Source organism: Oryx dammah, unplaced genomic scaffold (assembly GCF_014754425.2).
Source record: "Oryx dammah isolate SB20612 unplaced genomic scaffold, SCBI_Odam_1.1 HiC_scaffold_28, whole genome shotgun sequence".
In the NCBI taxonomy this organism is placed as follows: Eukaryota; Metazoa; Chordata; class Mammalia; order Artiodactyla; family Bovidae; genus Oryx; species Oryx dammah.
The window spans coordinates 10,231,667-10,246,176 of NW_024070212.1; the positions used below are offsets into that span (position 1 = coordinate 10,231,667).

General features: G+C 39.5%; 1 protein-coding gene across 1 annotated transcript; it reads left to right on the top strand.

Annotated features, from left to right (window-relative positions):
• Positions 1–13,171: 13,171 nt before the first annotated feature.
• Positions 13,172–14,104, top strand: LOC120855609 (olfactory receptor 10J1-like). The gene has a single exon (XM_040230152.1). The coding sequence runs from the start codon at positions 13,172–13,174 to the stop codon at positions 14,102–14,104; it is 933 nt and encodes a 310-aa protein (XP_040086086.1).
• Positions 14,105–14,510: the final 406 nt, after the last annotated feature.

Below are 14,510 nucleotides of genomic sequence, written 5' to 3' on the forward strand. Positions count from 1 at the left end.
CAGTGGTAAAAGAACCTGGCTGCCGATGTAGGAGATGTGAGTTTGATCCCTGGTCGGGAAGATCCCCTAAAGGAGGAAATGACAACCTACTCCAGTATTATTACTTGAAAAATTCCAAGGACAGAGGAGCCTGGCAGGCTACAGTCCATAGGGTTGCAAAGAGTCAGAAATGACTGAGCACACCAGCACACATCAGTTTTTATCCGAAGTCCCAAAGTACAGAAAAATATCAAAGTTTTAAAATAGGAAAATACTTTAGAGAAAATTTAAATGTCTTTATTTTAAGGATTGAGAAATCTGAACATCAAAGCACGGTTTGTGCAAGTTTTATATCTAAGCCATTCATCAGTGGCAAACACAGAGCTAAATTATGGGGTTCTGTTTGTTTGCTTGTTTGTTTTGGCTGAAGGTTTAGGACTGAGAAAAGGATGAGAGACTGAGAGCTCTTAGGGACTCATAACTCAATATGGGAGAAAGAGTGATGAAATGAATAAAGAAATGAACAAAAACATACCAGGCAGAGAATTAAATCAGAGTGATGTGACTGAGTAGGTGGTTAATTTCGATATTTAGGTTAATCACATACTGAAATGAAAAGAGTGCAGTAGAATCTCTCTTAACAACCCCAAGTTCACTGGCTCACTAGAGTAAAAGGCATTCACTGTCCCCTCTGTAAAACAGATGGACACATACAAGTACAGTGCTTAGTCACTCAGTCGTGTCTAACTCTTTGTGACCCCATGGACTGAAGCCCGCCAGGCTCCTCTATCCGTGGGGGTTCTCCAGGCAAGAAACCTGGAGTGGGTTGCCATGCCCTTCTCCAGGGGATCTCCCCAACCCAGGAATCGAACCCAGGTCTCCTGTATTACAGGTGTATTCTTCACTGTCTGAGCCACCAGGGAGGCCCGTATGCTAAATCACCCATATGCTAAATGGTAAGCTTCTCTTTAAATTTAGAAAGGCCAAGAGATAGTAATGGTATCACAGAATGAACGCGGAAGAAAATTTCAAGATAAGGTATAATTAGCAAGCAGTGTTGAATGGATCAGAGTTATCAAGTAAGGGAAGAAGCAAAAACAGCATTTGGTAATTAGGAAAACCTTGGTGTAGCCCCCATCATCCAGAGTCTGTCTCAGCCACACAAGCCCCAAATCTCAATGGTCAACTCACTAAAACTGACCAATCTCTGAGACGTTATTCAAACTCACAAGATAATTCAAAATGCCAATTCATTCATTTTTGATGGTTATTAATTCAGGTCAGTCATCTCCAAGTGGCTTTTGCTTCCCTGGTGGATATAAGTAATTTAGTATATTAAAATGCACATCAGAAGGTTACTTATTGTTCCTGTAATACTCTGTTCTTACCTTATCAAAGCATGTGTCAAACTGTATATGAATTGCATTGTCTTGTTTCGCGTCACATACTATGTATGTGTTTGATTGATTGTTCTTTTTACCTTGTGCTTAGCATGATGCAGAGCATGTTTAGATTTTCAATAAATATTTATTTGAGATATAAATGAGCAATTAACTCATTAATTTTTTCTATAATGATGTTGCAACCTGATAAATTATCCTCTTCTTTCTTAGAGATAATTGCTTTAAAAAAAAAATCTCTGGAAAAGTACTAAAGACATTCTAGACAACTCTTTTATCTCTGGTTGTTCATCTTTCATGGAATCACTAATCTCTTGCATCTCTTTGACATACTCTTAAATGAATTCCTATGGTAATTAGTATCATAGAATATTTTCTTTTATAACAGATGTCCTGCCAGCCCTATTGAGATATATGAATACTGCAGTGGGTAGCCATTCCCTTCTCCAGGGGATCTTCCTGACCCAGGGATTAAACCTGGGCCTCTTACATTGCAGGCGGGTTCTATATTGCTTGAGCCACCAGAGAAGCCCAGACCTTTCAGAAACCACAAGCAATTTGACTGTCTGTAGTACATCCATGGATATGTACTTGACTATGTGGACTAGTTTGAAATGTGTTACTCAGATTGTATGGCCAGAATGAAAAGAAAATAAAAAATGCCAGATTCTTTAAATTATCCATCACTCTCTTTCCTTCAAATGCCATCATTTACCCCTTATTTCTAGATTTTTTTTCTCCCACTTAGAGAACTTTTTTCTGAATTTGCTTCAGTTTGCAAGCACCACTCCCACTCCATGCTATATCTCTGCCATCTTACATCTCCACTAATTATGAGACATAGGCTTCCTGGATTGTGACTATTTGTAGTCATATATCACCAACAAATCAAAAGTGAATGGTATTTTTTCCCTGGATGTAATGGAATGCCCACTAGACTCAGAAATAGAGGACCCAGTTTGAATTTTGACTATACTCTGTTCTACCTTGTACTCTTGGCCTAATTGATGAAATAAACTTCTATACAAAAAAAAAGTATATGGAATAAATGTAGAAGAAATGACTTGACTTGATTAGAAAAGCATTGTTTTCATCCCCTAATAAAAAATTGATTTAGCCAAAAGTCATTAAAGATGAAATGATAAAAAATTGATGGGATCAATTTGAATAGAGCATCAGACTGTTGCTCCCTGAAACACTGATCAATTTCACATTGCTGAGAGTAGTATAATCAAACAATATATGCCTCCTGATGAGGGTTGCCAGATAAACTATGGGATGCTGAGTAAAAGTTGATTTTCAGATAAATAATAATTTTTAATATAAATATGACCCATGATATATTTGGGATATTCTTATCCTACAAAAGTTACTTGTTGTTTATTTAGAATTAACATTTAACTAGGTGTCTTGTGTATGTTTTACTGGAAAATACCAAGGAAAGAAGAGCCTGGTGGACTACTGTCCATAAGGTCACAAAATGTTAAACACAAGCATGCATTTGTATATGGATGTGTTAAATTTGATAATCCTACTTGATATGGTACAAGATTTTAATATATATTATATAATCTTGCACAGCTATATCTAACTACATATGGTTTAATGTAGTATAATACATTTTATAGTACATATGTTTAATATAGTTTAATAAATTGAACTTACCTCTAATTAAAACTTTAGAACTGACTTTTAATCTGCAAAAAACACAGGATATAGAAGAACAAATTAAATGATACAATGAGTAAATTGATATCCAAAAGTGAAGTTTTGACCTGGTTTTTACACCTGTCAATGAAATGGAAAAAGATTTGGGTGGTGGGGAGGAGAATGGCAGAATGCTGCAGATCAAAGATATTCAAAAGAGGATGATTTTACCCCCAGGGGATATTTGACAATATTTAGAAACATTTTTTGGTTTTCTCCAATGGTTTTTCCAGTGGTCATGTATGGATGTGAGAGCTGGACTATGAAGAAAGCTGAGCACCGAAGAATTGATGCTTTTGAACTGTGGTGTTGGAGAAGACCCTTGAGAGTCCCTTGGACTGCAAGGAGATCCAACCAGTCCATTCTGAAGATCAGCCCTGGGATTTCTTTGGAAGGAATGATGCTAAAGCTGAAACTCCAGTACTTTGGCCACCTCATGAGAAGAGTTGACTCATTGGAAAAAACTTTGATGCTGGGAGGGATTGGGGGCAGGAGGAGAAGGGGACGACAGAGGATGAGATGGCTGGATGGCGTCACTGACTCGATGGACATGAGTTTGAGTGAACTCTGGGAGTTGGTGATGGACAGGGAGGCCTGGCATGCTGTGATTCATGGGATCGCAAAGAGTCGCACACGACTGAGCAACTGAACTGAACTAAACTGAACTGAATGTAGGGGAGGGAGAAGTGATGATACTAGCAAGCGGTAGGTAGAGGACAGGGAAGCTACTAAACACTTTTAACCTTACACAGCGATGGCCTCCCCCCTCATGCCCCTTTCCCCTCCCCAAAAAGCAACAAAGAATTATGAGGCTTAAAACATCAACAGTACTTCTGGTTAGAAACCCTGGTATAGACTAAAAAAGACCTTGAAGACTTACCAACCACATGTAATACATGATGCTCATTTAAGTCTTGAAACCATACTATAATATAGAGTACTTCAGTGATAGAAGGCAAGATAGCTATTTAAGAATAATACTGTAGAAAAAAATTGCTATTTATATGGGAAAGGTTCATAAGACATTGCTAAGAGAGAAACAGGCTGCATATAAAGAATATGTATAACACAACCTCATGTTGTTAAAAAGAAGCACAGGCTACAAAAATACTGTGTGTGTTAGTCATTCAGTCATCTTTGACTCTTTGAGACCCCAGGAACTATAACTCTCCAGGCTCCTCTGTCCATGGTGATTCTCCAGGAAAGAATACTGGAGTGGGTTGCTGTTCCCTCCTCCAGAGGATCTTCCCAACCCAGGGATAGAACCTGGGCTTCTTGCATTTCAGGCAGGTTCTTTACCACCTGAGCCACCGGGGAAGTCCAAAATAATACAAAAATAATAACCATCTCTTTTTTTCCATAAACATAAGTGTACATGTATAAACAGTTACAAACATATAAATGCATAGAAAAATAATCTGAAAACCAGTCATCAAAATGTGTATAGGGGTGGGACTTCCCTGTCCAGTGGTTAAGAATCCATCTTGCAATGCAGGGGACAAGGGTTTGATCCCTGGTCTGGGAAGACCCCACATGCTGAGGAGCAACTGAGCTCATGTGCCGCAACTCTTGAGCCTGTGCCCTAGAGACTCCAAGTCGCAGTTACTAAGCCCTTGCGCAGCACCGGCTGAAGCCTGAGTGCCCTGGAGCCCATGCTCCACAAGAAAAGCCACCGTAATGAGAAGCCTGCGCGTCACAATGAAGAGTAGCCCCCACTCTCCACAACTGGAGAAAGCCCACAGGCAGCAATAAAGACCCCGTGTGGCCAAAAAGGTAAAATAATGAATTAAATGTTTGAAAAAAATTCAGTGTTCGTGTTTCTAAGTTCGAGATCATAACTAATTTGCATTGTCTTATTTTTCCTTTCTTGTGTTTATATATGGTGATTAGACATCTATATTGCTATTTTAATCAGAGGGAAAATACAATTATTTTAGAAAGAAAATTCTTAGAGTTGAAGATCCTTACGGCCATTCTCTTTTACATTGCTGTTGTTCAGCCGCTCAGTCGTGTCCGACTCTTTTCAACTCTATGGACTGCAGCACATCAGACTTCTCTGTCTTTCGCTATCATCCAGAGTTTGCTCAAACTCATGTCCATCGAGTCGGTGAAACCATCCAACCATCTCATCCTCTGTCGTCCCCTTCTCCTCCTGCCTTCAATCTTTCCCAGCATCAGGGTCTTTTCAAATGAGTCAGTTCTTCACATCAGGTGGCCAAAGGATTGGAGCTTCAGCTTCAGCATCAGTCCTTCCAATGAATATTCAGGATTGATTTCCTTTAGGATTGACTGATTTGATCTCTTTGCTGTCTCTCAAGAGTCTTCTCCAGCACCACAGTTTGAAAGCATCAGCTCTTCAGCACTCAGCCTTCTTTTCTAAAAGAGCTTCTCAAGCAACTCCCAAGGGTACAGATGAGTTCAGTGTCTCAATGGATGCACATACAATTTGCCAAGAAGATTCCACCCTGGCTCACTAGGGGCTTGAGAAGGTAACAGGAATAGTAGTAGTGGTGTTAGTTGCTAGTTGTGTCTGACTCTTGGCGACCCCATGGACCATAGCCCGCCAGGCTCCTCTGTCCATGGAGTTCTCCAAGCAAGAATACTGGAGCGGCCTGCCATTCCCTCTTCCAGAGGATCTTCCCGACCCAGGGATCAAACCCAGGTCTCCTGCATTGCAGGCAGATTTTTTACCACGTGAGTTAGAGGGAAGATCAGGCCAGAGTACAGAGACCTTCTCAATGAAGAGGTCGTGGTGACCCAGAAACTCAACTTGCTGAAATGGAAAGCTATTGCTGTTTCATTCTCTTTCTAGAATAAGCCAAGAATGAACCAAAGGGAACAGGAGGAATGGGTATGAAAGTATCTTCTCTCCAAACAAAGAGATGGATCTCTCTAAATGGGAGAGTTAGGCTTAGATGTATGTCAGTGAGGTGTTAAGAAATTGACTGTAAGCTGAAACTGGACAAGAGAAGCCCCGGCTCCTGTAACCCTCTCCTTGCCATGATCTGATTTGAATAAGTTTCAGGAGGTTGGCTGCTTTCTAATACTGAAAAGCTAAAATTTAGGGTCTTCTCTTTGTAAGCTCATCCAGTAACCCTATGGATTACTGGACTAAAATCAATGCAGTATTAGTCTGTGAAACTTTCAAAATCCCCCAACAGTTAGCAAGCAAATGAGAGCATCTCTCTCATCTACCACCCAAGTTCCTAACAAAGCCCTTGAGATAAGCTCTAGGGTTCTCTCATCCTTTCCTTCTTAGTACCCTGGAGGGATTTTGAAACAGATGGTCCCAGGAGACTTGGGGTAGAGGGATTTGCTCGTCTTGGAGGAAATACTCCTGAAATCTGGAGTTCAACAGACTGCATTTTTTCCCCCTGGGTCACTTCTCAAACCAAAGGGACCATTGTCCCCAACTTCAAGGAATACATAGCAATAATTTGAGATTCTCTAAGAGTTGGAGACGTCAGAAAGACTGAACATGCTTTGATACTAGAAGAGCTGAGTTTTTCTTGCTTTGTGGGTTTTAGCTTTCCTTTTAAACACCTCTTGAATATATGGTGTTTTCACCTGTTTCCTCTGAATAGATTCAGCCTTTCAATGTCTTTTAAAGGTCTCTGTCTGAAAAGTGACTCTTTTTCCTTATTGCTAAGGTTTGGCACAGCAAGCAGCTGTTGGCAGAACTAAGTGAAAATGGAATGCCATGTGTATTTTCTAAAATATTATTATTTTCCCTCTATGATTTGCAATATTTTTTGGTTGTATTGATTCTCATGTTCATTAATATTATATTTCTTCATGCTCATCTTGTTGTGGTAATGGATTCAAGGACATGAAATTTAGCTGAGACATTACAATGATCTCCAAGTATTTAAAACATTATCAGATTGAAAAGGAAATAGAAGGTGGGATAATGTATGGATGTGGTAAGTTGCAGGGAGACAGGTATTGAGTCAATAGGAAGTAACATTTTCTAAGAACTAAGACCATTCAAAAATAGAATTGATGACCATATATCTATGTGGGTCTGTGTAATGAGGTAGTATGCACCATTAGAAAGGAAAAGAGTAAGATAGATTTACAGTACTGGTATGGAAAATATTCAAGATATTAAGGGGAAAAAAACTAGCTGTAAATTGGTATATGCAGTCTAGTTCCATTTGTACAAAATTGAAATGATACAGAAATATACATAATTGAACATAGAAATTTTCTAGACAGAAATAAACCAGGTAAAATAAACAAACAAACATAAATTATGTTTACTTCTGGACCAGAGAATGCACAGCAAGGAAACAGAAAACTAACTTTTCTAGTTATGCCCTTCTACTCCGACAGCTTTTTTTTCTGCCTTAAGCATTTTTATAATATGAAAAGCCCAGCTTTATTTCTTTAAGTAAACTTAATTTCTTAAGAGGCGGATGCTAACTTGTAAGAGAATGAATTTGCAATAATTGGAAGCAGAGTTTGGCGGCTATTTGTGAGGAGTGCTGTGCTTTTAAAATTATCTCGTAACTCTAAGGTCCTATGATTCAGTTATATTTGAAGGACTTGAAGCTACATGAATTTTTCCAACTTGTTCCAGTTGGAAGCAAAGACTTGGATGATGAACACGGTTAACCCCTTGCCTAGGATTGGTTGTTAGGTCTAAGCAGAAGATGATGTCTCTAGAAGGAAATATTTTTATATTTTCTCACGGAGAGATATTTTGGCCAAAAGATCCAGAATCCAAGGAAACAGAAAGTGGTTAGGAGTGTTGCATTTTTCAGTGAGGTGAATTCTGTAGAAGGAGGCTGCCATTTTGTTTCAGTTATCCCGACCTTACCATCCTGGCGTCATCACCCACCTGTTCTTTTTGTCCCCATTTCCCCCTAGAGGATAAAGGGGGAGGAGATGGAATTGCAGGTATGCACAAGCTCAATTCAATCTTCACTCTCTTATAGCCTAGCTTATTTTTCTTTCATGCCCCTTAATATAGGTAGGATTGATTTTTCCAGTTATATAAGCTTTGAATTTTATCTTGCTCAGTAATACATCATGAATCTCAGTTAAACAGAAGTGGTTAAGGATTAGCCCATCACCACATCTCAGTGGAAAAGGAACACATATTTGGTCTACATTTTCTCTGTTATTGAAAATCTTTTCTATTTTTCTGTTTTTCAAAATCTGCCCTCATTTAACTACTTGAATCCCACAATAACAAGAGTCAAAATTGGTTCTGTGTTTATTTCAGATTTTAATATTTCATTCATTATGGATTTTTGCATTCATTTTTTAAAACACTGCATTAAAATCTTATTCATCTTGATTACTGTGTTGTTTTCTTAATTTTTAAAATATTTTTGGTATTCCCTTAAATTCTGCCTCACTTGCTACACTATTTCCAGCACTGTTCAGGAAGATTTCCTTTTTAGCAACTGTGGCCTTCCTTTAAAAACTGGAAGTTAATTTCCTTTCACCTTTGGGTGCTCAAATTTCTATAAAATGCCTGTTTAGAGACTTTAAGTTAGTGGTACTTTATACTGTCAATTTTTTCTTCTCCACGGTAAATTAACCCACTGCTTTCCCCCTTTCTTCTCAGTAGTCCTCTCTGCAGCCTCATTAGAAAGTTCCATTTTGGCCAAAAATTTAACAAATTTGCTTTGTGTTTAGAAGAGAATAATTAAGAAGAAAATCTTGATTACATAGAGAACATAAAAAGAAAATTAATTTAATTCATTACTCAGAAAAAATATTTTTAATGTTTTGTTATGTTTACTTTCAGACTTTTTCAAAAGCATGTGTGCTGTTGAATGTGTTTCATTCTTTTGTTAATTCCTTTCCTTTGTACAAAATTTGATCTATTTGTCTATCTCTGTATCTATCTTTCTATTGAATCTTTCCATATCAGCCCCTTTTTTAAATATAATGGCTCTTTGGTTGCCAGCAGATGGATATAACTTATTTAAGCATACATTATTTTTTGTATTCATTATTATATTATAAATAATATCATAAAAGCTTTTTGTATATCCAGGTGCTTATCTCTGATAATTTACTTAAATAATTGGAAGTGGAAATGTAAAGCCAAGGAAAATGGACATGCATTGACACTAATATGCTAGTATTTCATATCCTTGTTTCAGTTCAGCTCAGTTCAGTTCAGTCACTCAGTCGTGTCCGACTCTTTCCGACCCCATGATTCACAGCACACCAGGCCTCCCTGTCATCAACAACGCCCGGAGTTCACTCAGACTCACGTCCATTGAGGCAGTGATGCCATCCAGCCATCTCATCCTTGGTCATCCCCTTCTCCTCCTGCCCCCAATCCCTCCCAGCATCAGAGTCTTTTCCAATGAGTCAACTCTTCACATGAGGTGGCCAAAGTACTGGAGTTTCAGCTTCAGTATCATTCCCTCCAAAGAAATTCCAGGGCTGATCTCCTTCAGAATGGACTGGTTGGATCTCCTTGCAGTCCAAGGGACTCTCAAGAGTTCAAAAGCATCAATTCTTCAGTGCTCAGCTTTCTTCACAGTCCAACTCTCACATCCATACATGACCACAGGAAAAACCATAGCCTTGACTAGACGGACCTTGTTGGCAAAGTAATGTCTCTGCTTTTCAATATGCTATCTAAGTTGGTCATAACTTTTCTTCCAAGGAGTAAGCGTCTTTTAATTTCATGGCTGCAGTCACCATCTGCAGTGATATTGGAACCCCCAAAAATAAAGTCTGACACTGTTTCCACAGTTTCCCCATCTATTTCCCATGAAGTGATGGGACCAGATGCCATGATCTTTGTTTTCTGAATGTTGAGCTTTAAGCCAACTTTTTCACTCTCCTCTTTCACTTTCATCAAGAGGCTTTTTAGCTCCTCTTCACTTTCTGCCATAACGGTGGTGTCATCTGCATATCTGAGGTTATTGATATTTCTCCCAGTAATCTTGATTCCAGCTTGTGCTTTTTCCAGCCCAGCGTTTCTCATGATGTACTCTGCATATAAGTTAAATAAGCAGGGTGACAATATACAGCCTTGATGTACTCCTTTTCCTATGTGGAACCAGTCTGTTGTTCCATGTCCAGTTCTAACTGTTGCTTTCTGACCTGCATATAGGTTTCTCAAGAGGCAGGTTAGGTGGTCTGGTATTCCCATCACTTTCAGAATTTTCCACAGTTTATTGTGATCCACACAGTCAAAGGCTTTGGCATAGTCAATAAAGCAGAAACAGATGTTTTTCTGGAACTCTCTTGGTTTTTTGATGATCCAGCATATGTTGGCAATTTGATCTCTGGTTCCTGTGCTTTTTCTAAAACCAGCTTGAACATCTGGAAGTTCGCGGTTCACGTATTGCTGAAGCCTGGCTTGGAGAATTTTGAGCATTACTTTACTAACGTGTGAGATGAGTGAAACTGTGTGGTAGTTTGAGCATTGTTTGGCATTGTCTTTCTTTGGGATTGGAATGAAAACTGACCTTTTCCAGTCCTGTGGCCACTGCTGAGTTTTCCAAATTTGCTGGCATATTGAGTGCAGCACTTTGACAACATCCTCTTTCAGGACTTGAAATAGCTCAACTGGAATTCCATCACCTCCACTAGCTTTGTTCGTAGTGATGCTTTCTAAGGCCCACTTGACTTCACATTCCAGGATGTCTGGCTCTAGGTGAGTGATCACACCATCATGATTATCTTGGTCTTGAAGATCTTTTTTGTGCAGTTCTTCTGTGTATTCTTTACACCTCTTCTTAATATCTTCTGCTTCTGTTAGGTCCATACCATTTCTGTCCTTTATTGAGCCCATCTTTGCATGAAATGTTCCCTTGGTATCTCTAATTTTCTTGAAGAGATCTCTAGTCTTTCCTATTCTGTTGTTTCCCTCTATTTTTTTGCATTGATTGCTGAGGAAGGCTTTCTTATCTCTTCTTGCTATTCTTTGGACCTCTGCATTCAGATGCTTATATCTTTCCTATTCTCCTTTGCTTTTCGCTTCTCTTTTTTGCACAGCTATTTGTAAGGACTCCCCAGACAGCCATTTTCCTTTTTTGTATTTCTTTTCCATGGGGATGGTCTTGATCCCTGTCTCCTGTACAATGTCATGAACCTCTGTCCATAGTTCATCAGGCACTCTATCTATCAGATCTATGCCCTTAAATCTATTTCCCACTTCCACTGTATAATCATAAGGGATTTCCTTTAGGCCATACCTGAATGGTTTCGTGGTTTTCCCTAATTATCTTAAATTTAAGTCTGAATTTGGTAATAAGGAGTTCATGATCTGAGCCACAGTCAGCTCCTGGTCTTGTTTTTGTTGACTGTATAGAGCTTCTCCATCTTTGGCTGCAAAAAATATAATCAATCTGATGACCATCTGGTGATGTCCATGTGTAGAGTCTTCTCTTGTGTTGTTGGAAGAGGGTGTTTGCTATGACCAGTGCATTTTCTTGGCAAAACTCTGTTAGTCTTTGCCCTGCTTCATTCCGCATTCCAAGGCCAAATTTGCCTGTTACTCCAGACGTTTCTTGACTTCCTACTTTTGCATTCGAGTCCCCTATAATGAAAAGGACATCTTTTGTGGGTGTTAGTTCTAAAAGGTCTTGTAGGTCTTCATTGAACCATTCAACTTCAGCTTCTTCAGCGTTATTGGTTGAGGCATAGACTTGGATTACTGTGATACTGAATGGTTTGCCTTGGAAACAAACAGAGATTATTCTGTCGTTTTTGAGATTTCATCCAAGTACTGCATTTCGGACTCTTGTTTAGACACTTCCAAATTTTTCTAGTTTTCACATAGTTTTTCAGCTTTTCCAAGTTTTTCCTAATATAATCTCATTCTAAGAGTGAGGAAAATGCATTAATTACTTTTAATAAAAGCAAAACAAAAGTATCTTCTTCCTCATCTGCTTTGTAATCTTGATGTTTCTCAGGCACTCATGGTGCAGAACAAATTACACTGGCTTTAAAATTAAAAGTGTGGATCTAAGGAGTTAATAATTGTGGCTGAATCACCTAATCCTATGTGTTTTTAGCTTCCCCACCTGCAAAATGGAGATAATTCTTATCTAACATATGAGACTGCTATGCTGTTAAATAATATTGGTAAAAATTCTCTATAAACTAAAAAGTGACATAAGGGACTATTATTATTGATATTATTATTATTAAACATTTTTATTAATGAAAACTTTCTGATCCCTAGTAACTCCCCAGTAGGAAATAGTTGTACAAACTGGTTTCCCTAAGAAACCTGTTTATAATTCTGAAGGCATCAGAAAAGAGAATTCAGAGTCTAGTAGTGAGTCAAACTGCTTGTGAAAATCCAAATCCAAACGTAAGGCAGCATACACACAGAAATACACATTGTCCATGAGAACCAGTTACATTGCAGCACTGAGCAACTGAACTACACTGTAGACAGCTTGGCTCTATAGGTCATATTTAGTTCTGAGAAGACTTGCTGGGCAAGAGGAGTCTTGGAAAATAAAGAAAGCAAAGTGGCTTGTTAACAAAAATGTGTATGTGGCGGGGGTGGGGGTCGGGTCGGGGGCCATCAGATTGGAAGCTGCTGAATAATTTGTGAAAAGGGTTCATGAAAGATGCAAACAAGTGGGACAGGGAGAAAGCAAACACTTATGTCTTGTTGGAGCAGATAGCGTTGTCTTGTTTGGCAACTTAACAGGGAAGATACTTGAGAACATGCCTTAAACAACAGAGGAAGAGTTGTGGGCAAAGTTAGAACATTTAAGTTAAAAAAAAAAAATCTGAAACTGTAATCCAAAGAAAATCTTTCCAAATTTAACTACACATTCCCTATTTCTCCAGCCTCCATTTTTCCCAACATTACGTTTCTAACACACCAGGAAATCTTTTCCACGTTTGACCCAGCCTTCCTTCCTTCTATCTCATCCCATCTCCATTCATTCTTTTGTATGAGTCTCCATATGTGAAATTGTTTCCTGATTGTGTTTTTCTATCTTTTAGGTGAACAGCAGACCCCATTAACCAGGCATCCATCAGGAGCAGATCCTAATTATTTCCTTGCCTTTGTGTTCTCCCGCTCAGAGCGCTGGGCACTGTGTTCTGACTGCTTGTCCTAAGTCTCCTGGAATTTATCAATGAAGACAGAGAACCACACGGGGGTGAGGGAATTTATTTTCCAGGGTTTTACCAGTTTTCATGAACACAAGCTCACGCTCTTTGTGGTTTTCCTTACCTTGTACCTTTTGACCTTGTCTGGCAATGTCATCATTGTGACAATTATCAGCACTGATCGACACCTTCACACCCCCATGTATTTCTTCCTTACTGTGCTTTCCACTTCAGAGACTTTGTACACATTGGTCATTGTACCTCGGATGCTGTCCAGCCTCATAGGTCTGAGCCAACCCATCTCCTTGGCTGGCTGTGCCACCCAGATGTTCTTTTTTATCACTTTGGCCATCAACAACTGCTTTCTGCTCACAGCGATGGGATATGACCGCTATGTGGCCATCTGCAACCCCTTGAGGTACATGATCATCATGAACAAGAGGGTGTGTGCCCAGCTGGTATGGGGGGCCTGCAGCCTTGGGTTGTTTGTGGCCACAATTCAGATTTCTTCTGTGTTCAGGCTGCCCTTTTGTTACAGAGAGGTGGCCCATTATTTCTGTGATATCCGCCCGGTCATGAAACTCTCCTGTGCCAACACCACTATACATGACATAATTAATTTCCTTATCAGCTCACTCGTCATTGTGGTGCCCATGGTTTTGGTCTTCATCTCGTATATCCTCATCATCTCCACCATCCTCAAGATCGCTTCTGCCGAGGGCCGGAAGAAGGCCTTTGCCACCTGCGCCTCCCACCTCACTGTGGTTATTGTCCACTATGGCTGTGCCTCTATCGCCTACCTCAAGCCCAAGTCAGAGAACATGAGGGATCAGGACCAGCTGATCTCAGTGACCTACACAGTGTTCACTCCTCTCCTTAATCCTGTGGTGTACACTCTAAGGAACAAAGAGGTCAAGGATGCCCTTTGCCGTGCTATTGGCAAAAAAACTCTTGCTTAGAATCTTTGGTAGTCTGATATATAGCCTGTCATATTCTGGGTATTTTTGTAATCACACATACAAAAAATTGATCCTATCGTTCTTCCTTTACCTAGACAGAGTTGCACAATTTGGTGGCAAGCCTGAATGAAAGAATTAAGAGTTTCCCTGACTTGAGTTTTGTTTTTAACACCATTCTCCTATACTCTCTGTTCATCTGAGAGGTTACCACCAGAGACATGGTCAGGGGCTGCTCACCAGGTGGAAAGCTGGTAGGGAATAATAAGCAAGAGGGTGGCTGATTGTTTCCACTTTGTTAACGGCAGAAAAGTGGGCTGTGTGACACCGGCTTGAAGCAATGGGTTGAAAGATCAACTAAAATGTCAAATAGATATTGAGCTCTAAAGCCTTAGTGAGAGTGTGATCA